This window comes from Mustela nigripes, chromosome 16, assembly GCF_022355385.1.
Source record: "Mustela nigripes isolate SB6536 chromosome 16, MUSNIG.SB6536, whole genome shotgun sequence".
NCBI classification, from domain to species: Eukaryota; Metazoa; Chordata; class Mammalia; order Carnivora; family Mustelidae; genus Mustela; species Mustela nigripes.
This window is the reverse complement of record NC_081572.1, coordinates 21,823,970-21,851,108: the sequence shown is the minus strand read 5'-3', so window position 1 is coordinate 21,851,108 and position 27,139 is coordinate 21,823,970. Positions and strand designations below refer to the sequence as shown.

Genomic DNA, 27,139 nt, shown 5'->3' with positions numbered 1-27,139 from the left:
GCCTCTGTGGCCCAACAATGATGATGATCCTGGGATTCCTTCCCATTTCCCCCACCATTAGTAAGACCCTCTCAAGCAGTCCCCACTTCCGGCCCTCCAAGCCGGGCCCTAACGCTTGGGGGCGGAGACTGAGGCGAAGGGGCGGGGCTGCACCCTACGTACAGCCCCGTCGCTCTCGGGGGCGGGCGCAGTGGCGGAAGTGGCGCCGCCGGGAGATCCTGTTCCGTTCGGAGGCGCTCCGAGGGCTGCCGAGCCGGACTGCGGCTGAGGCAGGAAGAGCCTGGGCGGTGGCTGATATGGAGCAGGTGGGTCCGGGGGAGGTCACTGGGGCTGGGTGGTACGAGGTCTGTGTCTTGTCAACGGATTCCACCTCCCTGCCCAGTGTCCGTTGTTGGTTCCGTCCGACCCTTCCCGCACCCGCCGCGTCTCAGGTTCCGCCCCCTTTCCCTGCTCGGCCTCGCTCCGCCCCGCGCGGGGTTCTGGGGGGCTCCGACGCCGACCCTCCGCGGCCCCGCCCACCCGAGAGCGCCCGGGAAGGGCGTCCCGGATCGCCCTCCCGAGACACGCTCTTCACTCTGAGGGGAGAGGCGAGGCACGGAATCTGGGTAGTGGGGGTCAGGAGTTGGATATGGGCAGGGGTCAGGGTCTCTGAAAGAGGAGGAAAACATCTACACGTCCGGATAGGTCTGCGTCTCACTGTCTTCCGGTCTCCCCCAACTTCCTTTGAAAACGGCAGTGAATGACTTCCCTAACTGACATCAAAAGGGCTCTTTAAAGAATCTCGAGTTCTTAGAGGTGCATTACACCAGTGACACTCGTTCCTAATTGATGTAATTGACACGCCCCTCCCCCTTGGCGTCCTCGGCGTCTGCGTCTCCTGATTTTCTTCCTCCCGTCCTGACAGTGGAAGTACCGTTTCCCAGTCTCGTCTCCTGCCCAAACCCCCGCTCTATACACTGAGTTTTGATGGTCTCATCCACTCTTTTGGCTTCAGCTCTACACCACCTAGGTACCCGAAAGGCACCCACATCGACCTCTTTCTTCAGCGTAGTCCCTCCCTGGAGCCCCAGACTTCGGCGTCCCAGCTACCAGTGGACAGCTCCACTTCAGCGGCAGCTCTCTTGGACTGGTCTTTCCCCCCTGCAAGTGCATTCTTCCTGTGCCATCGCATCCCAGCGCGAGACCAGGAAATTGTATTATGCTTCCTCTTCTCCCTCAGTTCCCATATCTGTGGGGTGCCCCGATCCAGCTGATTTCCTGAACATGCTGTACACCTGGTCCTGGGCCTCCATCTCTTCTGGTACCACTTGGATGTGTTTCTCACCAGGATAACTGTAGTGGCTTCCCAGCAGCTTCCAATCCTGGCTGCTTGCAACCCACACTAAGCCTTAGGATCCTTTTTCTTTTCTTTTTTTTTTTTTTTTTTTAAACTAAACTGACTGAGCCAGCCAAGTGCCCCTTTTTATTTTTATTTGAAGATTTTATTTATTTATTTGACAGATAGCCAGAGAGGCAGGAAGAGAGAGAGGGAAAAGCAGGCTCCCTGCTGAGCAGAGAGCCTGATGTGGGGCTCGATCCCAGGACCCTGGGATCATGACCTGAGCCAAAGGCAGAGGCTTTAACCCACTGAGCCACCCAGGCGCCCCTTGTGATCTTTTTAAAGCACAAGTCTCATAGCATTACTTTCTTGCTTGTGGAAAAAGCAAACAAGTTGGCCTCCCACTGCTTGTGGAAAAAGGTGGATCCCAGCACAGTTTGCAGCACCGTCTGGGTTCTGGCCTCTTTCCTGCCAGTCTCCTAAGTGCACCCTCAAGTCCAGTAACAAGGTGCTGCAGAATGAACTTGCCCACACCTTGTACTTTTCTGTCTCCATGTCTTTGCACACCAGCCCCTCTGCCTGGGAAGCCCCTTTCTTATCTGCCAGGCTACCTTCTACTTGTCTTTTTAAGTGCTCAGCTCAGGCAATATGACCTCTGGGTTGACTTTCTCCCCCCCCCCCCCCCACAATACTCCCCCCCTGTGTCCCTGCAACACCCTGTCCATACTAGAACAGTGGTTGAGAGGGATGCCTGGGTGGCTCAGTTGGTTGGACGACTGCCTTCGGCTCAGGTCATGATCCCGGAGTTCCAGGATCGAATCCCACATCAGGCTCCCAGCTCCATGGGGAGTCTGCTTCTCCCTCTGACCTTCTCCTCGCTCATGCTCTCTCTCACTGTCTCTCTCAAATAAATAAATAAAATCTTTAAAAAAAAAAAAAAAAAAGAACAGTGGTTGAGAATACAGGCTCCTGATTCAGACTTTGTGGGTTCTGATACTATTTTGTCCCCTTGGTGAGGAAAGTGCCTCAGTTTCCTCATTTTTTTTTTTTAAAGATTTATTTACTTATTTGACAGAGCAAGAGAGATCACAAGTAGGCAGAGAGGCAGGCACAGAGAGGGGAAACAGGCTCCCCGCTGAGCAGAGAACCTGATTCGGGGCTTGATCCCAGGACCCTGAGATGATGACCTGAGCCAAAGGCAGAGGCTTAACCCACTGAGCCACCCACGTGCCCCAGTTTCCTCATTTGTAAAATGGAGGTAGCACTGCATCTACCTCATAGAGTTACTGTAAGGATTCAATGAAATAATGTGTGTGTAGGGTTTAAATCAGTGAGCACATGAATGCTCAGTAAATACATGTGAGCTGTTATTGCTTATATAAAAATGTTACAGAGCAGTGGTAGTAATATTTAATTTCGTAAGTTACTTGAGGAATGTTGATGTGGCTGACTTCTCATTCTGTCCCAGAGCCCCAAAGCCTGGCTTTTTGTCAATAAATAAAATGCTGAGGTGGAGGGCATGGGGTTCGGGGTTTGGATTTATTGAATGAGGATTCAAGAATGAAAAAGACCCAGGCCTGATGTTAGTCTGCTCAGAAATGACTCTGGAAATGAATGAATGTTACATGACAAGCATTAATTCTGTGGGGATGTACACAGAGCTCTGGGAACCCGTGGGAAAGAAGGGCCAAGAATGGCTTCCCAGAGCAGCTGACAATTAGTGAGGGACCTTAGGGCAAGAGGATGAGCTTACCAAAGAGAGGTAGAGACCAGGGTGGACTCAGAGAGTGGGCAGCTGGGTCCTCTGAACAGAGCTCTTGCAGGGGGAGGGCTAAGGAGGGCAGAGGCAGCCTCCTTTGCTGAGTTTGGGGATTCCTTTCCTTGCTTGGCCATAAGGAAGTGTCCCCTTGGTTTAGGAGCCTGTGGGGACCATGCCAGGAGGGGACTGAAGGCCTGGCGCCTGGTGTTGGGAGCAGAGCCCCTGGGGTGTTCAGCCTGCAAGCTTATGCGCTGGGCCTGTGTTTTATTTTTTATTTTTATTTTTATTTTTTTTAAAGATTTTATTTATTTATTTGAGAGAGAGACAGTGAGAGAGAACATGAGTGAGAAGAAGGTCAGAGGGAGAAGCAGACTCCCCATGGAGCTGGGAGCCCGATGTGGGACTTGATCCCGGGACTCCAGGATCATGACCTGAGCCGAAGGCAGTCGTCCAACCAACTGAGCCACCCAGGCGCCCCTGGGCCTGTGCTTTAGACCAGAGTCTGGGCCTTTGGTCATGCTAGTTTGCCTGCCTGAAATGCTTGTCTTCCTTGCCCATGGTTGATATATATGGATTCTTCAAGGCCTGGGTCAGAGGGCTCCTCCCCTTTGTGGCTTTCCCAACCTCACCCACTGCAGCCTGGGTCAGATGTCCCTTCTCTGAGGGCCCACGGTCCATTGTTTGTTCCTCCCTGAAAGTGCTGATTACAGTGAGACACTCTTTTATGTATGTGTTAGCTTCCTTCACCAGACCCCGAGTCCCCGAATAGCCCCAGGGACTAGCACAGGCTCCGCGTTAAACTGAACTCTTGGGGGGGCACGCCTGGGTGGCTCAGTGGGTTAAAGCTTCTGCCTTTGGCTCAGGTCATGATTCCAGGGTCCTGGGATGGAGCCCCCCCCCCCCCACATCCGGCTCTTTCTCTCTGCCTCCCTCTCTACCTGCTTGTGATCTCGGTCTGTCAAATAAATAAATAAAATCTTTAAAAAAACAAAAACAAAAAACAGAGCTCTCACACACCTAGAGTTGGCGGGGGGGTGGGGGGGTTGTGTGGGTGAGACGAGAAAGCCTGTACATTTGTCGGCTCATACTTGTTCCCTCGTTGGCTCCATTTTACAGATGTGGAGGCTGGGACTCCAGGGAAGTAAGGTCAGTGTCACTCAGCAGGACCTTCAAGAACTGTCTCTTGACTCCAGGCCCACAGCTGTCTCTGAGAAACTGCCTGGGTACCCCTCCCCCAGGGGTGGCTGCCACATCTGTAAAACAAGGGACAAGCAGGGCATCCTCTCTGACCAGTTGTGTATCCTTGCGAACTTTTTCTGGCTAGGGCTGATCCTGGCTTCTGCCTGGCCAGAGCTGGTGCTGGCAGGGGTCTGTACTGAACTCCCTTCTGCCTGTGGAGCCTTCCCTTGAATGAGCTGACCTGACTGAGCTCTCTCCCGGAAGATGACTGGCCCTTTCCAGACTGACCTTGAGAACTTGACCTCACTAGCTCCCGAGTTTTATCCAGTAGCACTAAGGGTGGGTGGGGCCTGACTCACCAGCCCCTGAGTAGGCCAGGGGTCTTGTCAGCACCAAGCTGGGGCATCCTGGACATTTAATGGGGCCTGGTGTGTGGAGGAGGCAGGGGGCCTGAGTCAGCCTTGGTCTGTTAGGGTTTTTCTGTATTTTCAGAACATCCTGGCCGGAGGGGGCAGTGCACAGCGATGAATGTACTTTCTGTTTTGGCTTGACTCTTCCCCTTCCACTTCTCCAGAGGGAAAGGAGAAATGGAGCCTGGTTTGTGTCCTCTTCTTAAAGTCCGCCTCTAGGAACTTCCCCAAATTCTCTGTGAGTGAGACAGGGTAGGGGCCAATAAGCCAGCTGTGCCGTGGCTGATGGCACGGGCCACTGAGCCCGGAAGTATAATAGAGCCTGCTGTTGCTGTCTGGGGTCAGCTCTCTGAGGCCAGGGCCCATCTCTGCATCCGGCAGTACATATGGGGCCCTGTTTGGGCAGAGTCTATGCTGCACGTGCCTGGCCCAGGCCCTGCCCCTAAGACCAGATCCGTAGCCCCTCACAGTAGTCATAGCTGCTGTTACTTAAGCACAGACATTCTGTGTGGGTTATTCCTAATCCTTTCAGTAGCTCTGTGAAGTGGTCACTATACCATCCCCATTTTATAGGTAAGGAGACTGAGGTTCAGAGAGACTCAGTGATTTAGTCAAGGGCTCACAGTCTAGTCATGAATGGTCGGTCTTCAACTTTTGACTCCAGGTCTGATGCCCAGTCCGCAAACCCGTGCCCTTTCCCCTGTTCCAGGCTGGACATTACAGACCCACAGACCAGTTAACTTCCTGAACAGGTGCCATGGCCAAGCACTGTGACTCAGGCCTAAAGTGTTCAAGGAAAGATGACTTTGACTTTGAACCTCAAGTCTAGAGTAGTGCTGAGCCAGAGTCCTGAGAGCTGGGGTCGGAGGAGCCTTGGATGGTGAGGGAGAGCTTTGCCCAGGAAGTGGGGTTTGAACTGGTCTCTGAAGAACTGGAGTTCTCTCCCAGGGGAAGGAGGTCATTATAGAATGTGAAAGTGGAGGGCAGTGGAGGCTCAGAAGGGAGACTGCCAGCCACGGTGTGTTCTGGAAGCAGCCAGTGGTCAGGAGAGTATTGGAAAGGGGAGGAGCCTCGGCCCCCACAGCCGGAGAGGAGCGCTGGGATCTCTCCCAGGGAGCATGTCCTTCTTTCTTCTGGACCTTCGCTATCCAAGGAACTTAGCTTATGTCATCTTCTCTCTGCAAATTGGTGCCCAGGAAAAGGGAGGAGGGCATCCACCATGCCTCAGGTTGCAGAGGAAACCAGTTCCCCTGGCCTGCTGGTGCCTGGACTCTACCTGAGGAGAGACACCAGCAGAGGGCGGAGTCCAGCTCCTGGAGAGACAGTCTGGCCTGGGAGGGCTCCTCCTTCAGGCCTGGGCAGGGCTGTGTACATGCACACCCGTGCTCAGGCTAGTTGCTTGACACTTTGCCTGAGTATCTTCCAGAGCCTGGTACCTCTCTGGGTGCTGGGCACACAGCACGGAGCAAAGCAGGAGGAGTTCCTGCTTGTGTGAAGTTTGCATTCCAGAAGAAGACAGGTAGTAAACGCAGACCTGTAAACATATAATACGTCTGGGGTGGTAAGCTCTATGAAGAATAAAGCAGGGAAGGGGATGAAGGGTGGGAGCTAAATAGGGAGTTCAGGGAAGGCTTCTCCAAAGGGACATGTACAGAGACCAGAATGGAGGGAGTACTGCAGAGACCTGGGGGAGAACTTCAGACAGACAGGACAGCAGGTGCAAGGGTCCTGGGGTGGGAGCATGGCCATGCTAGTTATGTCCAAGGAACAGAGAAGGACCAGTATAGCTGGATCAGAGGGTTCCAGGGGAAGAGGCTGGGGAAGAGCAGGCTTGTAGGCCAGGATGGAGACTTTGGCCTTTACTCAGGGTGAGCTGGAAGCCATTGGAGGTTTGGAGCATTGGGAGGTGTGGTCTGACTTTTACCAGGATCCCTCTGGCTGCTGTGTTGAGACGAGACTTGGGATGTAGACAAGAAGGTAGCCAGGAAGGTGTAGCAGGTAAGAGGTGATGGTTTGGACAGGGTGACAGCGGGCACATACACTGGCCAGATTTTGAAGGAAGAGCCAGTAAGATTTGCTGATGGTTTGGATGTGGAGGGGAGGGTGCTGGGCTCTCCACAGGCTCTTGGCGGGTGGCCGTAGGGCCTACGGGGCCAGCAGAGGTGGGCCAGCTCTGCCCCATCCTGCCCCGGGGGACTGTGGGCAGTCCTCTCCAACCTTCTGTCTCCTCCAGCCCACCCTCACTCCACAGCTTCTGGTGGGGTGTGAGGAGTAAAGGAGAGGTGTCTGCAGGGGGTCAGTGCAGGCCACTGCTAGGCCGCATTTGTTTCTTCTGTGCTAGCTCCTCAGGATGGCCTGTAGTCCTGTGTTTTGTTTTCGTTTTTAAAGATTTTTATTTATTTGACAGAGAGAGTACAAGCCGGGGTGGGGGTGACAGGCAGATGGTGAGGGAGAAGCAGACTCCACACTGAGTAGGGAGCCCGAGGCGGGACTCGGTCCTAGAACCCTGGGATCACCACCTGTGTGGAAGGCAGATGCTCAACAGACTGAGTCACCCAGCTGCCCTGTAGTCCTGTTTGATCTGCTGTCCTGCCCTCCCTGAACCAGCTCCCTGACTGGTGACTGACCAGTGGCAGGACACAGGCAGCAGCCACCATCTCTCAGAGTCTTGGCCTCCTGCCAGTTTGTGGAGTCTCCACTCACCTGGGCCTTATAGGGGTGACTTGACCCAGAACAGCCCCAGTCCTGGCCTGAAGCTATCCAACTGAGGCAGTCAGATCTCAAGACTGTGTCTTCCTCTAAAGAAGAGACAGGGGTGTCATCCTGGCTGATCCTTAGGCGGTGATCACTCTGTGTCAGGGACTGTTCTAGGCCAGTGCATTTAATAAGCTGTTTAATCCTTACAGCACCTGTACAAAACAGGTGCCACTGTTATCCTCACTTTACAGAAGAGAGAACTGAGGCACAGAGAGGCTCAGCTGTAGTAAAGCAGGAATCCAGGGTTTGAAACTTCTCCGGGCTTGGCCTTTCTCGGTTCTTTCTCAGTTCTTTCTCAGCTTCACTGATTCCTCCTGGTTTGTACAGAGATAGGGACCCCACTGGGAAGCCTCCATGGCCAGTGTGAGGCTAGTGCTCCCATTTGCTGAGGAGTACGGAGTGAGGGAGATGTTGAGGGAGATGTTGAGTCCACTGTCCCGTCGGCCTCAAGAGAAGGTTTGGAGAAGCCACACGTCTCAGAGGTGTGGGTCATTTCTGGCTACTAATGAGGCTTGGTTCCTGTACCCGGAGACCAGGGTAGCTTAGCTTTGCAGAGGAAGCTCTAGCTGGACCTGGGACAGTTTGGCTGGTTCTCTGTTGGAGGTCAGGGCGTGTTAAAGGGCAGGGGGCCTCGGAGGGGACTGTGGCATGAGGGGCTAACGTCTGCTGAGCCTTTACTCTGTGGTTCCAGGCACTGTTCCAGGCACTTCACATGCATCGCTGTGTCCTTTGATGCCCCAGATAGCGGGGTCAAGACAGGTGTCCCCAGTGTCCTGTATAGCCTCTGAGGCTGGTACAGTGAGTACGTGGCACTGTTAAATTGTAGACTTGCCTCGGCCTGGGAACCCCCGCTGGGAGCTGCAGGCCTTCCGGGTGTTGAGCGGCAGAGGTGGCTGGAGCTTCTGGTCTGGGCTGTGACTGAGAGCTGTCAAGGACCCCATCTGTGCCCTTGTCCTCTAAGAGCTGTGGAAATGGGAAACGAGGGGTGCCTGCAGCAGGTCCGGGGCCCCAGTGGGAAGCTGTAGTGTTGGCGGTCGGCCCTGGCACTGCCCCTTAGAGCCTGTGCGGGGAGCCAGGACAGCCCCCGCTTCCTGCCACCGCCTGCACCCTGGGAATTCACCTGTGCCTGGAGCTGGAATGACTTGGGCCATTCTTTTTTCTTTTCTTTCTTTTTTTTAAAGATTTTATTTATTTGAGAGAGTGAGTGAGAGAGCACAAGCAAGGGGGGATGAGCAGCAGGCCGAGGGAGAAGCAGGCTCCCCGCTGAGTAGGGGGCCTGATGTGCGACTTGATCCCAGGATCCTGGGATCATGACCTGAGCTGAAGGCAGACCCTTAACACACTGAGCCACCCAAGTGCCCCGCGTTTTAACCATTTTTAAGGGCATGATTCAAAGGCATTAACTATATCAGTGTTGCCTTTATTTAATGTATCGGAGGAAACTGAGTCTCATAATGGTTGTGTTTGCTCCAGAGTGCCCAGCTCATAAGGGCAGACTGAGACTTGAACCCTAACCTCGGAGTCCAGTTCTCTTTCAACAGTGTCAGCTGCCTACGATTGTCTGGCCTGAGTCTGGGACCCTACCCGAAAGCCCCTCTTGCAGTCTGGCCAACAGTGGCATTTCCTGGGGTAAGAGAAGGCCTGGCAGGCCCTGGGGGCCCGTGCCTGCCCCTCTTCTTTGCCTCAGGAACTGAAAGAACTGGAGTAATCTGGGGTGGATTGCCTCCTCCTCCTCACCCCTCTTTCCCTTGCAAGCTGGGATGATAAAACCTCCAATTTCCTCATCCCCTTCCCCAAGCCAGTGTAGCTAAGCTTCTCCTAAAACACAGGCCCTGTGAATGTCAGGTCTACAGCTAACCCCAGGGCGGACTCCTTTACCCCACGCGTCCTGTTCTGCGCCTGATGCCTGGTCAGGGGCTTGGGCGGAGCAGGGGGAGCTGCTTCCGGGGTCCCTGGTGGCAGCCCTGCTGTCTCCCGCCCACAGCACTCATTCCTGCCTCCCTCTCAGCAGGACGCTGGGCACGGTGGGGCGGAGGCCAGCTGCCACCTTCCACTCCCAGGGCCAGGGGACCAGAGCACAAGTACTTTGGGGACCATTCAGGGGAGTTCCAGGCCGAGATGATTTCCGCCTCTTAGACTGGCAGGTGGCTTGATGAAGCCCAGAGAGCTTTTGAAGTCATCTGAGTGGGCAGTTTTCAAACTGGGCCTAAGGAAGTGCCCCTGGGGTAACCCTGGGGTTTGAGGAATGTCTGCCCAGGGGGACTGTCTGTGGCCACCTTCTGTGGCAAGACCCAGAGCAGTCCCATTTTTATCTTTTTTCTATTTTAGATTCTAAGTAAGGTTTTCTTTTCCTTCTTCCTTTTTCTTTTCCTTTCCCTTTTTCTTCTTTTCTTTTTCTCTTTCTTTCTCTCTTTCTCTCTCGTTCTCTAAGTTTCTCTTGCTTGAAGAAAAGGGTTTGAAAAAGCACTTCTCCCCTCAGATAAAGAAGCAGGGCCTTGGGGCACCTGGGTGGCTCAGTGGTTAAAGCCTCTGCCTTCAGCTCGGGTCATGATCCCAGGGTCCTGGGATCAAGCCTCGCATCAGGCTCTCTGCTCAGCAGGGAGCCTGCTTCCCTTCCTCTCTCTCTGCCTGCTTCTCTGCCTACTTGTGATCTGTCTGTCAAATAAATAAAAATCTTAAAAGAAAAAAAAAAAGAAGAAGAAGCAGGGCCTTGGTGAGGACTTGCCGGGTTACTCAGGGTTAGTGGCTTCCCCAGGACTGGCGCTCAGGTCTTCATCCCTGACCAGTACTCCTTCTACTGTATGTGTTCTTTGGTTTCTGAGCAGCTTTCACGGTGGAGGGTGATGTAGAACCACCCCCCCATACCCCCTTTCTCTTGGCCAGCTGTCCCCAGCCCTGCCTGGCTTCCACGCACCCCTGCGTCTGGAACTCTCCCGGATTCCCCCAGCACCTTTGCTCTCAGCCCTCATCTGCGTCTCTCGCTTCACCGAGGACGTCTGCATGTGTGAGTGTCAGTGCCGCTGCTGCTCCCAGAGGAGGGGGGGTGGTCTCACACCAATCTGCTGCCACCCGGGTCCTGTCCCCAGGGAGGGAGGGAGGAAGGAAGCTGGGGACAATGCCAGACAGACTTGGGAGCAGCCTGGCAGGAGAGAAGCCACAGCACCCTGCAGTGAGATCGAGAAGAGGGAGAGGAGTGGATAGGGACGCTGACACACACACACACACACACTCGCGCGTGCGCACACACGGAGGAAGGCGTGCGCGCGCACACACACGAGGAGGAAGGGAGCGTGAGACCGAGCTGATGGCGGTGCAGACAGACTCACAGATGGGGGAGACTTGGGGAGGAAGACCCATAAAGATGGTCACAGGAGCGGGATACAGAGACACAAAGATAGAAAGGCGGTTTGGGAGAGAGACAGGAAGGAGGAAGAGAAATGGAAACAGGTCTGGCAGCAGACAAGAGGGCCATTAAAGAAACGGAAATGTCACCCACCCTGGAGCCATAGCCCTGTCACAGTGAGCGATGCACTGTGCGTTCTGTCTGCCACCAGGTCCAGCTGACGGATGTTGTGGGGGTCACATTGCCGGCAGCCTGTCACATCTCCTCTCTGACTGCCTCCTTCCAGAGCTGGGCCCAGCTTTCCTTCAGTGCCCTCCACATGAGCCGGGCATGGCAACCCCAAGAGTGTGCTGTTGGGGGGTGGCCTTGTGCGGCTGCCTCTGCTGAGAACAGCCCACTCCTGTCCACTGGGGCTTGCATGGAGGCAGAGGGGTGGACACACTGGCTTGCTCAGAATCCCCTGCCAGTCACAGACGGGGAGCTTGCTCGGGACCTGATAGATTGAGGGGCCCCAGAAGGTAGTAGACATGACAAAGGTATGAGGGGATAGCAGATCGGGGCGGGGGGGGCACTGGTTAGGTCTTGCCTTGTCAGGACCCAGAGACCAACATCCAGGGTTCTCCTCCCACTAGCCCCCAAGCCTGGCTCTCTGGCATGAGAGAAGATTCAGGGAGACTCTGACCGAGCCCCAGAAGCCTGGGCACCACCACACTGAGCCTGCTTCCTCTGGCTCTGGGCTAAGCCCCGGGGACAGGGCCGCTGCGGGCTCTTTGCCAGCACATGAGTGGAGCAGAGACCTTGGGTCTGGGGACCACGCGGCCGGCAGGGAGTCCTCCAGGTCCCTGCCCTAGTGTTCGTAAGAGTTTCGGCCCGTGGTCGCACAGGCAAGGGGTAGTTCGGGCCGTTGCCCCTTCAGTCTTGGCTGCCTGCTCTGTGAACTAGAAGGCCCCGTCCTGGCCTGCATGGGCCTGAAGCACAACTGTGGGCACAGGGTTCTGTGGGCAGTGGGGCTCGGGCCTCGCCTCGGGCCGTGGCTGGTTCTCTGTTGAGGTTCGACCCATGTCGCGGCAGCATGGCACGGAGCTGAGGACCAGGACACCCGCTGCAGTAGCCGCCAGCAGGCAGTCGTGCAGCCTTCCTGGGTGCCAGGCCCTGTGCTAGGTGCTGGGAGACGGCAGTGACTCGGCCGGGGGAAGCCCTGCACCCGGAGAGTTGGCAGAACAAGGACTAAGACGCTGGCAGATCGTGACAGGCTCAGGGTCCCTGTCATAGAGCAAGACTGCTGTCCCTGGGGGGTGGGTATGGGGCAGTTCTGAGGAGGAGAGGACTTTTTATTTTTTTTAAGAATTTTATTTATTTGACACAGACAGGGAGAGAGGGAACACCAACAGGGCGTGGGAGAGGGAGAGGCAGGATTCCTGCCAAGCAAGGAGCCCAATGCGCGGCTTGATTCCATGACCCCCGGATCAATGACCTGAGCCGAAAGCAGACGCCCAATGACCAAGCCCCCCAGGCGCCCAAAGGAGAGGACTTTAGAGCTGCTTGTTGGAAGGATTGGGGAGGGGAGAGCTAGGTACAAGGTCCCGGGGCAGGACCTGGCGGCCACACTGAGGGACCGAAAAGAAGGCCAGGGTGGCCGTGGGATGGGCGGTGGGGTGGTCCAGAGTCCTATCTGCCCTGTAAGAGGAGCTTCTGGAAGAGCGGGTGGGGCCACCAGGGCAGGGCCTGGGCTGGAGGGCTCTGGAAGGCGGGCTGTGATCAGTGTTTGGCAGACCTTCCTCTGCCTGTTGCGACAACTCTTTTTTCGCAGTTGTGGCAGGGTGAGAGAGGCCGACTCACCCCGAGGGCTGGTTGTCACACCAGGGGAGAGGATAGTAGTGGGCCTGACGCTGGAGAGAAGGGACCAAGATGTCCTTCCTTCATACGGCTGTGGCTGTCCCGGCACACAGCACTCAGAGACGCTGCTCTAGGAAGTCCCTCCCAGTTGCCATGGATTAGGGGGTGGGAGGGTAGGGCTGGCTGCTGGGAGGGAATGTGGCTTTGTGCTTGGCAAACAAAGAACAGAGCTTGGGGCCCTCTTCTCCTGGGGGGGGGGGGGGGGGGCGGGCCCGAGGGGCTGTTGACAGGACCAGAGGCTGAACCTCCAGCGGGCCTGGCAGGAGCAGGCTGTACCCTAAAGCCGCGGGGAGGACCCCAGAGCCCTCCAAGGGTGAACTGTGGGTTGCTGGGCTTTGCGGGGCAGGAGTTGGTGAGGAGGAATGAGAGCGAGAGGGGCGCTCAACCCCCTCCAGCTCAGAAGTGGGGCTGCTGGGGAGAATTTGGGCTTAGAGGGCCCTGGGCCCCCCTGGGGTTGGGATGTGAGGGGGGCAGATGCGTTTGGGAGCAAAGGGCGTTGGTGGGGGGGGTGCGCAGAGGGAAGGAGGTTAACTAACAGGACCTCCAGGCCCTCACCAGGCTGCCTAACCCAGCCACCCGCCCCCCCTGCAGCCTTGCGGCTGAGGCCCCGCCTTACCCCCCGTGAGGTGGGGGCCCATCAGGATGAACAAACTGGCTGGGGAGCTGGCCCGCGACTTGGAGCGCAGCCTGCCCGCCGTGGCCTCCCTCGGCTCATCGCTGTCCCACAGCCAGGCCCTGTCCTCGCACTTCTTCCCGCCCCCTCCGGAGAAGCGCCGCACCATCTCTGATGTCCGCCGCACCTTCTGTCTCTTTGTCACCTTCGACCTGCTCTTCATCTCCCTGCTCTGGATCATCGAGCTGAACGTGAGTGGACCGTGAGTGGACCCCAGACTGCACTGGGGGTGGGGGTGTCACCTGGGCCTTCCTCCAGCTGTAGCTGCCACTACAGCTACCAGAGGATGGTCTCTGGCGGGGGTTAGATTTCTCGGTAAAATGAAGAGTGGGAAGATTGGAACATCCGTTCTCATCTTCCAAAGAAAGGGGAGCTCCGAGGGCTGGAGAGTCATTGTCGAAGGTCCCTTAGCAAGTAGGTGAAGAAGGGCAGAGTTTGAACCCGGACCCTCAGGCTGCAGGGTTCACACCCTTGACCTCTGCGCCAAACTGCCCTCTAGTGGACACTCGTGAGGAGGGCGGAGAGATCCCAGTGGACGGTGCTGGTACGGTTGAAACTTTTGTCTTCTTTCTGGCTTCTGTTGCTCTCTGGCTCCATTCAGTCATTCCTTCATCCATCCACTCGCTCAGCAGTTTTCAAAGCCTTGCTGCATCCGAGGCGCTGTGCTAAACGCAGAGGGCATGATGCAGGGCCAGCCAGTAAAAACTCCCAGTTCCTGGTGGTTCCTAGCTCCCCCTCCCCATTTTGGACACAACTCCAGTGCCCCCCAGTTTGGGCTCAGCAGCCTGGAGGTGGGGCCGCCTCTCTGTGCTGAGTCCCCACCCTCCTCCTTGGCGTGTGGTGCTGGGCTAGTGGGCCATGGCACCTGACCTCCAGGCGCTGACGGCCCCGAGCAGGACCCCACCACAGAGGCAGGAGCTGTGAGAACAAAGCTCCCAGGCTCCGTGGGTCTCAGTGTCTCCTCTGTATTCACTGCGGCATGTCAGTGAGGGACTCGGCTTCTCTGAGCCTTCCCTTGTTTTCCTTCTGCGGAGCGGGTCAGAGCGCCTTCCTCCAGGTCTCCAGCTCTGATGACAGGAAAACGACGAGTTTGTTGATGGAAGTGAGGAGTTCGAGGAGGGGCTGGTTTAAGGGTGAAAAGGACAAGTTTGAGGTGTGACAAGTGTTCAGGGAGAGGGCTCTGGGGGTGATTGTCCTTTGAGCACATAGATGAACTGGCACCTTCAACAAGATTGAGCCATGGGGGACCCTAGGGACCCTCTTTACCAGTGAGAAAGCTACGGCCCCATAAGATCCAGGGCCATTTGAGGAGCTTCTGATGTCTTAGGCATTCTTCATTTTTAACATTTTTTTTTTTTTTAAAGATTTATTTATTTATTTATTTATTTATTTATTGGAGAGAGACACACACAGAGACCTGGGGGAGGGGCAGAGAGAATCTCAAGCTGACTCCACCCTGCATGTGGAGCCCAGCGTGGGGCTCCATCCCACAACCCTGAGAGCACGACCCCAGCCGAAACCAAGAGTCAGATGCTTGACGGACTGCACCTCCCCAGCGCCCCGGGAGGCATTCTTCCTTTTGAAGGTCCCAGCCAGCATCAAAGCAAGCACTAAAAGTTACCCACAGCTCTCATTCAGTATATATTTTCTTGCCAGCAGACAGCTGAAAAAATTTTTATAATTTTCCTTTTGAAATTATCTGAATGTACTGGGTACTGGGTAGAATTGCTCAGCAGTCCTCGTGCGTACTTGGGAATTCTTGCAAACCGAGAAGTCCGATCTCCAAATTGTTTTCAGATGTAATGAAAACTTCAGAATGCTGGGCTTAGCCGTTCGTCGAGTTAGCCATCATGTTTCACTTGATAGACATTCAATTAAAAGGTGATTAATTTTTGGTTTTGTGGCTTTATTTTCATGTTTTGAAGCATATATGTTTTTAGTTCTTGAACAGGCCGGGCGTTGCCCAGTGGCTACAAGGGCTCCAGAAGGGTCTTACAGCCAGAGACTGGCAGGGGTCAGGGCTTGGCTCCCCTGAGTCAGGATACCATTGCCATCAGCACCTGCACGTGCCCAGGCAGGGGGAGACCTCTGAGGGGCTGCAGCTCTTAGGGCTCGGAGGAGCTGTGGAGCCCAAGAGGAGGGCCAGGCTGGGGTGGGAGGATGTCAGTGTGGGGGGTGGCATGTGAGACTCCACGGGACTCAGGGGAGTCTTGAGGTCAAGATGCACAGTGGGCGGGGCGCCTGGGTGGCTCAGTGGGTTAAAGCCTCTGCCTTGGGCTCAGGTCATGATCCCAGGGTCCTGGGATCGAGCCCCGCATCGGGCTCTCTGCTCGGCGGGGAGCCTGCTTTCCTCTCTCTCTCTGCCTGCCTCTGCCTACTTGTGATCTCTGTTCGTCAAAAAAAAAAAAAAAAAAATCTTTAAAGATGCACAGTGGGGATGTTCAGAGGTGTTCATGTGTCAGCGAGGGGGCTGCCTGGGCTACTGGCTTCTGCTCTAAGCACTGCAGTCACCTGGGAGCTTCACAAAGATTCCAGACGCTCAGCTCGCTCTGGGATTCAGACTCAGGGTTCTGAACATCTAGATGTCAGTAAGCACCCCCTGCACACCTCAGTTTGGGTCACCTGCTAGGAGATTAGAAGCTCTCGTCTAGGTGGTCATGAAGGGTCCTCACTTTGCAGGCTCCTGGGCTCCATTTCCCAGAGTCCTCCTGTTTCCTCCCTTCTGCAGGGGGCTGGCGGAAGCCGAGGCCTGCCGCCCCATCCCTCCTGAGAAATCAGGCTGCAGCCTGGCTCTCAGTATCTGTCCAGATCCTCTCCCTCCCCAGCCAAGGTGTCGAGTCCCATCGAAAATATATGGGTGGCTGGGGCAGGGACGAGTCTGCTCGCTCTCTATTGCTAGCCGTTCCTTCTAGCAGCCTGATGGATTTTGCCCATTAAGCACAAACCTAATCAATTGATTTGCCACCTGGGGCTCTGTCTGACACCACTGCCCACCCCTGGTCCCCATCACCCCAGATGGACAGTTGGCTGGGAAGATGAAGCACCATAGTGGAGAGGGGGAGATGAGATTATGTGAGAGGCAGGCTCCCAGCACCCAGTCAGCCAGCCCTACCTGCCTGCACGGGGACTGTTGCCTCCCCTGCACAGCCCCGAGGCCCCCCATGCCTCCTCCTCCCTGGGCAGCGTGCCCACAGGTGTCCATGCTGGAGCCAGGCCCTGGCCGTCCGGGTTGCCCCGGTGCTTGGAGGAACGAGATTAGTGCTGGGGTCTCAGGTCCTCCCTTGGTGCTTCGGGGCCCTCCTTGGGCAGTGGCTTATCACTCCGCCTGCTTGCTCGCTGTTCCCAGAGGTGAGGCACCCCTGGGGACTTGGTTCTGCCTACAGAGCTGCTCGTATCTTCCTCTTTCAGACCAACACAGGCATCCGGAAGAACCTGGAGCAGGAGATCATCCACTACAACTTTAAAACGTCCTTCTTTGACATCTTTGTGAGTGGACTTAGGGAGGGGGCCTTCGGGGGCAGCGGAGGTGCAGGGATGTGCCTCTGGCTGGATTCTCTTGTTCCTGCAGCACACATCCTAGTCTGATCGGGGACACTTGGCTCCCACCCTCAGGGAGCTCTTCCTAAATAAGGCCCTCCCTTCAGAGAGCCTCAAGGGTGAGGGAGAAGAGTAGACCCCTGTCCAAGAAGGTCACATCCGAGTCATCCCGCAAGAAACACTGACTCAGTCGATCTCTCCTGAGGCATCACACCCCATGTAGAGGGAAGCTGGGGGAGCGGGACGGACGGGGAAGTCAACCTTCAGCAGGAGCAGGGGGCATTGGCTAGCCCATGATGGCTTGTGTGTCCCCTGCCCGCCTCCCCACCAGGTCTTGGCATTCTTCCGCTTCTCGGGACTGCTCCTGGGCTACGCGGTGCTGCGGCTTCGGCACTGGTGGGTGATTGCGGTAAGATGGCCCTCTCCTGGCAGCGTGTGGGCCCTGGCGGGGCTGGTGCGAGGGGCAGCGTGGCAGAGGACTCACTCCCCAGCTCGCTTTCCCTCTCTCCCTCCTTCCCTCCCCTGGGCAGGTCACGACGCTGGTGTCCAGCGCGTTCCTCATCGTCAAGGTCATCCTCTCCGAGGTCAGTGGCTCACGGTCAGGCTGGTCTGGTGGGCCTCTCACCAGAGGGAGGGATGGGCTTCTCCCAAGAGGGGACCCATTCTCCGATTTGGGGCATCTGTCCCTGTTGTCAGGTTGGGGTGAGGGGGAATCCTGTCCTTGATATTTCCAAGGGAGCATCTTCACTGGCTTCCTCCACCTGTCCCTCTGCAACCCCAAGAACAAAAAGTTCCTCTGCCAGCCTATCCTCAGTTTATCCTGCCGCAGAATTCATTAAGCCACCTCAGAGGCACGTGCCACACGGGGTCCCCAAACAGCCGGGCCCAGGAGTGGGGTGTGTGCCACAGTTGGTAGCCCCAAGAGAAGACTCTGCATTCGGGTGACCCTCTGCTGTGGAGCTCAGCCCCCTCCCTCCACAGCTGCTCAGCAAAGGGGCATTTGGCTACCTGCTCCCTATCGTCTCCTTTGTCCTTGCCTGGCTGGAGACCTGGTTCCTTGACTTCAAAGTCCTGCCACAGGAGGCCGAGGAGGAACGATGTGAGTCCTGGGGAAGGGGTGCAGGGAGGGTCATTGCAGCCCCAAGAGTGGAGAGTTTCGGGCATGAGAGCCAGTTCGGAGCTATCTTGGCAATTCTGAACAGCCTCCCGGACAGAGCCTGAGGGTGAGCTTGGAATGGGGGGACCCCAGGCTGCTAAGGCATGGCTGTCCTTGTTCTGGAACAATGGCTGCCTGTGTCTGCTCCCCCAGGGTATCTTGCTGCCCAGGCTGCTGTCGCCCGTGGACCCCTGCTCTTCCCTGGTGCTCTGTCCGAGGGCCAGTTCTATTCACCCCCAGAATCCTTTGCAGGTGAGGGCCGGTGGGTGAGAAACTCCTTCAGCGAGAGCATTCATCAGGAGCGGGTTGGCTGGGTCTCTTCATTCTGTTCCTTCTCTCAGGTCCTTGGGGAAGGCGAGCACCCCTCTCCCTATCTGTCCCCCCGCAGTCTTGTACCCCACCACCTCCTCAGTCTGTTCCCACTCCTTCCTGTTGTCATCTGTGCTTATTTTCCGAAGGGTCTGACAATGAATCCGATGAAGACATTGGGAAAAGAAGCTTCTCTGCCCAGGTATTTGGCTCCCTGCTCCCACCCGATCTTTGGAGTGGGCAACCCCCCCTGGAGAAGGTGCCAGTGCTGGGCTCAAGCCGAAGTGGGAAGGGGCTTCCCCAAAGAGGGTGGACCTCAGGCAGCCCGAGTGCCAATCAGTGTACCCCTGAGTGTCTGCCTCACCGTCAGTCAGGTCTGCTGGGCCGGCTCACACCTGGGGCCCAGAGGGGAGCGGTTCAGCCATAGCACCTGGGGCCCCCATGGGGCCCGAGAGACAAACCCAGACTCTGTAGGTATGGAGTATGTGGAGAAGGAACTGGCCACAAAGCAGGTGGTGGGCGAGCCCCAGGGTGATTCCTTCCTGCCTCTTCTCCTGGGCCAGGAACGGGAGTACATCCATCAGGGGAAGGAGGCCATGGCGGTGGTGGACCAGATCTTGGCTCAGGAGGAGAACTGGAAGTTTGAGAAGAACAATGTAAGGAAACTCTCTCCCATCTGACCTGCCCATGTGATGTTGAGAGTTTTTGCTTGCTTTTCTGAGGCCCAAGAAGCCCAGGGATGGCCCAGGTTGGAACCCTATTCCTGTGCCAGGAGAGGGGGCTGAGCCCCCTGGGTCGCTGCTTAGCAGGAGGTGGGGCTGGACTGGATGTTTCCACTGCGCCCTCCTCTGACTGCTGCCCTGCCCGCACCCATCCGTGGCCCCCTACTGCTCTCTGCGCTCAGGGGGAAGCCATGCTTTGGCCGTGGTCTGGGTGTCTTGTTTCATGAGCAGAACCATATTCTCTAAAGAGATGGCTGTGAGCTTAGAGAATGGGGACACGTCCCTGTCCCTGTGTGTGGCCATTCCCTCTGGCGGCCCAGGATGGCCTGGAGACATGGGTCATCGCAGTTGTAACTGCAGCTGTGCTTCTGTCCTTGAATGTGACAGCAAAAGCCTTTCTCTCCTTGTTGCTGGATGTTTGTCAGAACCACTGTTTTTTTACCGGCTGCCGGAATATCGCTGAACTCCTGGAGTTTTCCACCCTGAGCTGTTACAAAGCTGCCCTGTTGGGGCGCCCATCCCTTCACCACTGGCCCACTCTACCTGCCCTCCGCCCACCTCCCTGTCCCCCTTCTGTCTCTACCGTAGGAGTACGGGGACACTGTGTACACCATCGAAATTCCCTTTCACGGCAAGACCTTCATCCTGAAGGTGAGGGAGAGAAGCAGGGGTCCTGGAGGCTCCTGGTCTGTCTGAGGTTTCAGCAGGGGGCTGAGGGGCCTTCTGGCAGGTTTCTCCCCACCAAGAGGGAAGGGCTGCTGTGCCTAAGCACATCTGGCCCCACTCAGCTCTCTGCCCACCCTGTCCCAGACCTTCCTGCCCTGCCCTGCCGAGCTGGTGTACCAGGAGGTGATCCTCCAGCCCGAGAGGATGGTGCTGTGGAACAAGACCGTGACCGCCTGCCAGGTGAGCCAACTGGGCCCAGCCTGGCCACCCCTCAGGGCAGAGCGACACGGCAGGGCAGGTACAGTCATCCCCCAGCATGACCATGTCCTCAAACTGTCCTGTGCCTCAGCTTCCCTGTCTATAAAATGGGATGATGGTAATGGCACCTTCTGGAAAGGGAGTGCACAGACAGAGCTCAGCCCAGGACCTGGGAGTGGCTGTTAGTAAAGGGACCTGGGCAGAGAAGAGGCTGGTCTGGGGGTTCCCTGAGGTTCTGAGACCCTGTGCTTGGGGTGTTCCTGGGCTGGGCTGTACCTCACATCTCCTCTGATGGCCTTTAGATCCTGCAGCGAGTAGAGGACAACACTCTCATCTCCTACGATGTCTCTTCGGGGGCCGCGGGCGGGGTGGTCTCCCCCAGGTGAGCTCCACCAAGCCCCTCCTCTCAGGCAGGACTCCTGCCCTTGCATCCTGGGCCTGGCTCCCTGCCCATCTAACCCTCCCGCCCCCAGGGACTTCGTGAACGTGCGGCGCATTGAGCGACGCAGAGACCGCTACCTGTCCTCGGGCATCGCCACCACCCACTGCACCAGGCCCCCTACACACAAATATGTCAGGTGAGCCATCCCGGCTGGCCCGTCCCCTGGTGGCTTTGAGGGCAGGGTAGGGGACCATGTGGACCTCTGGGCACTTTGTCCTGCCAAGGCCGCCTTCCAGCCCCCTGTCCTGCTGGGCTCTGCCCCTCCCAGCCCCTAGGCCCGGCTAATCTGCTCTGCCTCCTGGAGACTGGGGGATTAAGGGCTGGAAGCACACAGCCTTCCAGGGCAGCTCCGGGGACGGCCCAAGGCCAGGGAGCAGTCCAGAAAAGGGGGCTGGGAGCCACGAGGTGGCGCTGGTCCAGGCGATCTGAGCAGAAGGCTCGGTTTTCTGGAGCTTTACCTCCCTGCCGCTGCCCTGCCCCCCCACCCACCCACCCACCCCGACTGCTCAGAAGTCCCCACGGAGGAAGAGACATTTCAGTCTTCCTGTCCCACGTCTTGGGGCATCCTCCAGGTCTCAGGCTGTCACCCTAGACCCCAGTGCTGCAGCCAACCTTCTTCCCGATTTCCCACTCTCCCCGTCCTTCTTGGGGTTCCACAGAGAGCACTGGGCAATGAATATGAGATTTGACACACCAGACCCACGGGTGACCAGCGGGCCTCTTTCTGCGGAGTGGGCTTGAGTGTGCTCAGTGGGGCTGTGGGGGAACGGCCCAGGGACAGGTTGTGCCCTGCCCTCCTCCTGGGAAGGTGCCCCCTCCGGGATCCCCCCAGCACTGTACTGCGAGCTGATTTGAGAAATGCGAGCAAATGCACGCAAGGCCCACCCCTCCCTTCCCTAGAGGACCTGCACAGAGAGGGTGACGGCTGCCACCAGGGGTGCGCAGACATCCGCAGGCTATAGAAGGGGGAGCTGGGCCTCATAAGGTGCAGGTGGAGGACTGTATCCTGTGGCCTCCGGGATACCTGTTCTGGGCCCTACTCAGGCAGAGTGGCAGTGGCTAGCTAGACCAGTAGCTCCCTTCCATCCTTCACCCCAGCCCATGATGGGCCAGGAATGGGGTGTGGGGTGAGGTCGGAGGCCTTTCCTGGCGCCAACGTGCCCCCCTAATTGTGCTTTTCTCATAGGGGAGAGAACGGTCCTGGGGGCTTCATCGTGCTCAAGTCAGCCAGTAACCCCCGAGTCTGCACCTTCATCTGGATCCTTAATACAGATCTCAAGGTGGGGGTGCTGGGACTCTGCTGGGGGATCTTGGGGGTGGTCACCTGTCACACTCAGGACCTCACCTACTCTGTCTCCTCTCTTATGCTCAAATTGGGGACCAGGTCAAGATGTTCTCCCAGGTTGCTGGAGGGCCTGTACATGCCCTCACTTCTCTGGGCCCCACAGAGCGGTGGCTGGCTGCCAAGCCGGCCCCTCCTGGGTGTGTTTGTGTGGCCGGAGCCAGGAGCCGGCACAGTGTGTTCTTCCTGCCGGGGGAGGCGGGGGGTGGGTGGTTAGGCTGCCTTCCAGAGCTGCACCTGCACCTGCAGCTCTGACCCAGGGGAGCCCCCTCCCCCCACTCCTGCTGGCTGAGGGCAGGCCTTCCCGAAACTTCTTCCCACCTTCCCGCAGGGCCGCCTGCCCCGGTACCTCATCCATCAGAGCCTCGCGGCCACCATGTTTGAATTTGCCTTTCACCTGCGGCAGCGCGTCGGAGAGCTGGGGGCCCGGGCGTAACTGTGCCCCCTCACCACCCTGCAGGGCAGGGTCCTGTCACCACAGCCTTCAGAGCCAGAAAGGGGGCCAGCAGGGCTTCCCGGCACCCACGGAGGACCTGGCCTCAAGCACTGGGAAGGAAGACGTTTCCTCTTGGTGCAGCCCCTCGGGCCCTGGCTGCCACTGTCCTCCATGCTTTGCTGTGCCTGGGAGCCATGGCCGTGAGCAAGTTGTGCAGTCAGGCACCCAGGTGCCAGGGCTCTGCCACCAAGGCCAGTGGGGTCTGCTCTGCTGATGTTTACGCAGTGACTGGCCTTGCCTTCAGGAGGACTAGATGCAAGATGCCCCTGCCTGGCCCGGGGCAGGATCTGGAATGGAAGGGGCAGACCTGGTGGGAGAACACCAGGGCCCCGAGCAGGATGGAGGTCAGGGCGGCCTGGTCACCTACGTTCAGGTGCAGGAGCCCCTTCATCTGCCTGCTCTCTCGTCATGCTTTTTTAGGATTATTTAAAAGGTCTGGGACCTTTTTCCCCATGCACTTGTCGGGGAATGGGTGGCAGGTGGGGTCGGTGGGTGCAGGCAGTGAATGTCTGCCGCTCCCGGTTTCTCTCCCTCCCCCAGGGTTCCTTGGGGACCTTTGTAATTTGAGCCAATTATTAAAAATGAACTTAAAAAAAAAAAAAAAAAAACGGAAAGAAAAGCAGCGCCTCCTACCTGGCCTCTAGCGGGAAGGGGGCAGCACCGTGGAGGGGGCGACAGAGCCCGACCGCTCTCACACCCTCTCACACCCTTCTGGAGCTGGCAGGAGGTCAGAGCAAGGCGGGGTCCCTGGTCTGGGAGCCCCCTGCTTTCCTGACTGGTCCAACTGGACAGATGACTGGTCAGAGGAAAATGCCCCAGCCCTCAGCCAGGCCTCCTGGGAGGGAAGGTCAGTGGAAGGTCTCCTGCCCAGGAACTTGGGGGAGGTGGGAGTGGCCCGGCAGCATCCGTGGCAGGCCTTGACTGTCCTTGGGATCCCACAGCCAGTCTGGGAGTGGGGCCTGGGCTTCTGGGTCACTGAGGCACCTCTGGGATCTCTGTTTCTCTGGCTCCACTCACCTGCCTCCTCTGCCCCAGCACACTCGCCAGGGGCAGCACAGTGGGATCGCAGGCAACGGCCAGAGCAGTGCAGGGCCACCGCCATCCCAGCCATCCCTGCCCTCCCTCCCTCCTCCCTCTATCACTCCTCCCTCCCTGCCTGCAGGCTTCCGGGGGGCAGCTCAGCTAGCTTGGAGCCAGGACATGGGCAGGGCATCCTAGCTTGGTCTGGCCAGGTGCGTGACCCTGGGCAGATCTTCTCTAGGCCTCTGTTTCCTTCTTTGTCAAGACGAGACTCGTTATGTCGGAGGGCTGTCCTGAGATTAAAGCAAGAATCAGAGCTTGCTTCAGTAATCAAGAGGATGTGGTTCTGCCCTGGGTGGGCCTTCCCAGCTGCTGGGTGCTCTGCACCTCCCGCAGGGTCTCATCTCAGCTCCTGTATGGCCTATTCCTGCGCCCTTTGCTGTGTCTGTCTCCTCGGCGATGACCCATCCTCCCCCGCCCCATGCCCAGCACCCCGTGTGCCAGCTTCCTGCACCGTGAGCTGTCCCCCTTGGGTGCTGGCTTTCCCAGCAGCTGTACTGCTCCCCTGGAGAGCCAGGCCCCTCCCAGGTGGCCCAGTAGAGCTGCTCAGGACTTTGTGGCCAGAAAATGGGGCTCAGAGAGGGGCAGAGGTTGCCCCATGGGCACGGAGGCTTATTATGGCTGATTTGGGGGCAGAGCCAGGTCTGACTGCCACTCATCAGAGCCCCTGGGTTTGCATTGCACCTGCCCTGGGGTGTCGCTGGGGACAGAGCCGGGGGCCGCCTCCCACATCTCTTTCCACCCTGACTGGCCACTGGGAAGCCATTTCTCTGACTTGTGGCCACCGGAAAGGAAAGCATCTGGCAAATGCTCATGCCCGGGGTCCCAGGTGTGGAGCTAACCAAGTCCTTTTCTGCCAGTGCAGTGGTGGCCATTGAGGACCAGGTCTTGGTGCAGATCCCGGGGGCTTTGCCCTTGGTCCCAGGCAGAGGAGAGCTGTGGGAGCAGGACCCGATGGCCTGGTACAGAGCCCAGAGAGGGCCTCAATTCCTGCCGCTGCCCACTCTGTTTACAGACAGGCTGCTGCCCTCCCTGGGCGAGAGGGAAGGGGTGGGGCAGAGAGCAGATGCCAAGGTGGCACGAGGCTGGGCATGTGCCTGGTCTCAGATGGTGTCAAAGGAGTGTCACACACCTGGAGGTGTCACTCTGAGGACCTCTGCATCTTGATCTCTTGAGAAGCTGACTGCTGACCCCAGGCGGCGGCTGGAGCCCAGGGACCCCCACCCCCACCCTGGGCCGAGAGTCCCCCATCGGTGAGCCTTGGCTCTGCTTATAGCATCTGACGCCAGAGGGGCTGAAAATAGCCCCTGGAGGAGGTGGAGGAGGGGGCTATTTAAAGGGCCTGGGAGGAGCAGAGCTGAGAGCCAGTGAGCACTGATCATGGCCACTGCAGAGCTGATCTGCCAGGTGTCCGAGGAGGACCGTGAGCGGCGAGAAGCCTTCTGGGCCGAATGGAAGGACCTGACGCTGTCTACGCGGCCTGAGGAGGGGTGAGTGCCACGCAGCTGGGAATCCCCTCTCCCCAAGAACACCCCTCCTGAGCCCCAGGGGATCAGAGCACAAAGCCCTGCAGAAGTTTCTGGGGAGTGGGGCCTAGGAGAGGTCCCAGTAGGGAGAGTGGAGTCACTCTGCACCCCAGGACCAGCAAGCCCCAGGGAGCCTTCTGCCCCGCTCAGGACTGGAGGGTAGCACATCTCAGGAGCTCGGTACCACCGTGCCCTCTCCTCCCCAGTTGCTCTCTGCATGAGGAGGACACCGAGCGGCATGAGACCTACCACCGGCAGGGCCAGTGCCGGGCACTGGTGCAGCGCTCTCCCTGGTTGGTGATGCGGATGGGCCTCCTAGGCCACGGGCTGCAGGAGTATCTGCTGCCCTACCAGCGCGTGCTGCCACTGCCCATCTTCACCCCCGCCAAGATGGGTGCCGCCAAGGAGGAGCGCGAGGACACCCCCACCCAGCTGCGGGAGCTGCTGGCACTGGAGACAGCCCTGGGTGGCCAGTGTGTGGAGCGCCAGGACGTGGCCGAGATCACCAAGCAGCTGCCCCCTGTGGTGCCTGTCAGCAAGCCCGGCGCCCTGCGTCGCTCCCTGTCCCGCTCCATGTCCCAGGAAGCACAGAGAGGCTGAGACAGATGGTGACTCGGGCTCTAATGTGCCTGCCGTGGGCTGGGCCCTTCCTGGCTAGTACCATGGAGGGGAGCTGCTGGCCATGGACGCTTTGTAGTTTGCCCAGAGTTGGGGGCTAGGGGAGGAGGGAGCCAGAGGCCAGGATGCCTGGGTCCCTGAGTTCCCAAAGGGAGGGGAGCAAAGACAGTGGGCACAAAGGCTGGAGAGCTGGGGGCTGGCACAGCCAAACATCCCCAGCCCCAGGAAAAAGGACAAAAGATGCTGGTGAGGACAGAGGTCCCTGAGGGGAGTGACCCTGGTCCAGGCTCCAGCTTCAGAGAAGGACGAGGAAAAGGGGATCTGGAATGCTCTAGGAAGGAGGCTTGGAGGAGACTGGAGTGAGAGGGATGTGAGGAAGGCAGAGGCAGAGTGGAGCCCCCAGCATCCTCTGTTAGCGCTGCAATAAATGCTCAGTTATGTTCCAGACTTTTCTTGTTCCAGTCTCTTTCCTTGTGGGGGCCAGCCCATTGGTGTCCACTACCCCCCCCCCATGCTCACTTCTGGGAATAAGCCTTGCAACTGAGCTAAATATGGCAGAGCTAGTGGGTACACTCCATGCTGGGTGGGGGTGGGGGAGACGGGACAGAGCTGTAAACAGGGTGTCTGTCCAGCATGGGTCTGCTGTCAGTGCCTGGCCTCTGTGTTCAGTTCCCTGGCACTGGGCAGTGCCCAGCAGGCCAGCTGGCATCCAGGGCCTGCTTAAATGATTTCATGGAGTAGATGGAGGGGGCTGGCACCAGGACTGTCCTTGGCTGTACCTAAGGGTGTGAATGGGGTCAATGACCCCAAGGCTGACCTACGTCTCAGACCTGAACCCAGATAGAATCAATCCTTGGCGGGGGTCAGGCACTCTACCCTCCCTGCCCAGGGAGCCCAGGGTGGGGTATGGCGAGTAGAGGCTCAGGTTATTGTCTGTGACCCCCACAGCTGCTGTGACTCCTGTCCCAATCTGGTCAGCTGGCTCAACAAGGAGACACGTTCCCCTTGGGACAAGGTGGGGTGCCAGGGAAGGCACACAGGTGAGGGCATAGAAGAGGCTAGGGGCCCATCTGGACAGGGGCTGGTAGCCTCACCCGGGCAGAGCAACAGTGGACTGGCCTGGAGCGTTCCAACTCCAGGAAGACCACGGAGACGGCCCCATGGAATCCACCTCCCATCTGGGGGAATAGGAGGGAAGACCCTGGCATCTTGACCTGTAGTGCCAAGCAGGACCTGCAGACCTGGGCTGGCCCCCTCCCCAAGAGGGGAATGCAGTGTGGGCTGGGGAGAAGAGGGGTCAGAGACCCCAGACTGATGTAACCCTAAGTCCCTTGGTGCAGAAAGCCCAGCCTGCGCCCTCTGGGGCCCGGGGACACGGGGAGAACGCCTGCACCCTTTGCCCTCCCCACCGTCACACTACCCGGACAACGCGGTGGCCAGAACGACCCGAGCCTTCTGCTCTAGGAAGCCCCCAGATAAGCGGCTCCAAGCCTGCAGGGGCCGCGGGGAGGCCCTGCTGTTCCGCTGGTTAAGTGCATTAGCTTCGCTCACATCCCCTATCGCGGGTGCCATCGGCCGGGCGGGGCTAGAGCTCCGCTCTGGGGCCCCCGGGCGACCGCGACAGAGGCCAGAACGGACTGTCCTTTCCGGGG

At 58.0% G+C, this 27,139-nt stretch overlaps 2 protein-coding genes across 7 annotated transcripts; both read left to right on the top strand.

The window, feature by feature from the left end:
* Window positions 1-173: 173 nt before the first annotated feature.
* On the top strand, window positions 174-22,831 carry STARD3 (StAR related lipid transfer domain containing 3). 6 transcript variants are annotated; one of them, XM_059379825.1, is made up of 16 exons: window positions 174-305; window positions 10,307-10,427; window positions 13,254-13,526; window positions 16,744-16,821; window positions 17,204-17,281; window positions 17,403-17,456; window positions 17,854-17,971; window positions 18,182-18,280; window positions 18,487-18,539; window positions 18,901-18,993; window positions 19,648-19,710; window positions 19,870-19,965; window positions 20,286-20,365; window positions 20,457-20,561; window positions 21,612-21,705; window positions 22,099-22,831. In XM_059379825.1, exons 3-16 carry the CDS (start codon window positions 13,305-13,307, stop codon window positions 22,201-22,203), a joined length of 1,338 nt encoding a protein of 445 aa, XP_059235808.1. In that variant the 5' UTR covers window positions 174-305; window positions 10,307-10,427; window positions 13,254-13,304; the 3' UTR covers window positions 22,204-22,831. The 6 variants fall into 6 exon arrangements, with proteins under 6 accessions (XP_059235808.1, XP_059235811.1, XP_059235805.1 ...); XM_059379828.1 differs by lacking the exon at window positions 10,307-10,427 and adding an exon at window positions 4,194-4,223; XM_059379822.1 differs by lacking the exon at window positions 10,307-10,427.
* A 1,158-nt stretch (window positions 22,832-23,989) lies between these two features.
* TCAP (titin-cap) lies at window positions 23,990-25,934 on the top strand. Its single transcript, XM_059379829.1, has 2 exons — window positions 23,990-24,833; window positions 25,076-25,934. Exons 1-2 carry the CDS (start codon window positions 24,724-24,726, stop codon window positions 25,467-25,469), a joined length of 504 nt encoding a protein of 167 aa, XP_059235812.1. The 5' UTR covers window positions 23,990-24,723; the 3' UTR covers window positions 25,470-25,934.
* Window positions 25,935-27,139: the final 1,205 nt, after the last annotated feature.

Coding starts and splice junctions, on each gene's coding strand:
- STARD3 (XM_059379822.1), top strand. CDS start 13,305: ATGAACAAACTGGCTGGGGAGCTGGCCCGCGACTTGGAGCGCAGCCTG. Junction 17,282..17,402: donor GGCACTGGTGGGTGATTGCG/GTAAGATGGCCC, acceptor TCCCCTGGGCAG/GTCACGACGCTGGTGTCCAG. Junction 19,966..20,285: donor AGACCGTGACCGCCTGCCAG/GTGAGCCAACTG, acceptor GATGGCCTTTAG/ATCCTGCAGCGAGTAGAGGA.
- TCAP (XM_059379829.1), top strand. CDS start 24,724: ATGGCCACTGCAGAGCTGATCTGCCAGGTGTCCGAGGAGGACCGTGAG. Junction 24,834..25,075: donor TCTACGCGGCCTGAGGAGGG/GTGAGTGCCACG, acceptor TCTCCTCCCCAG/TTGCTCTCTGCATGAGGAGG.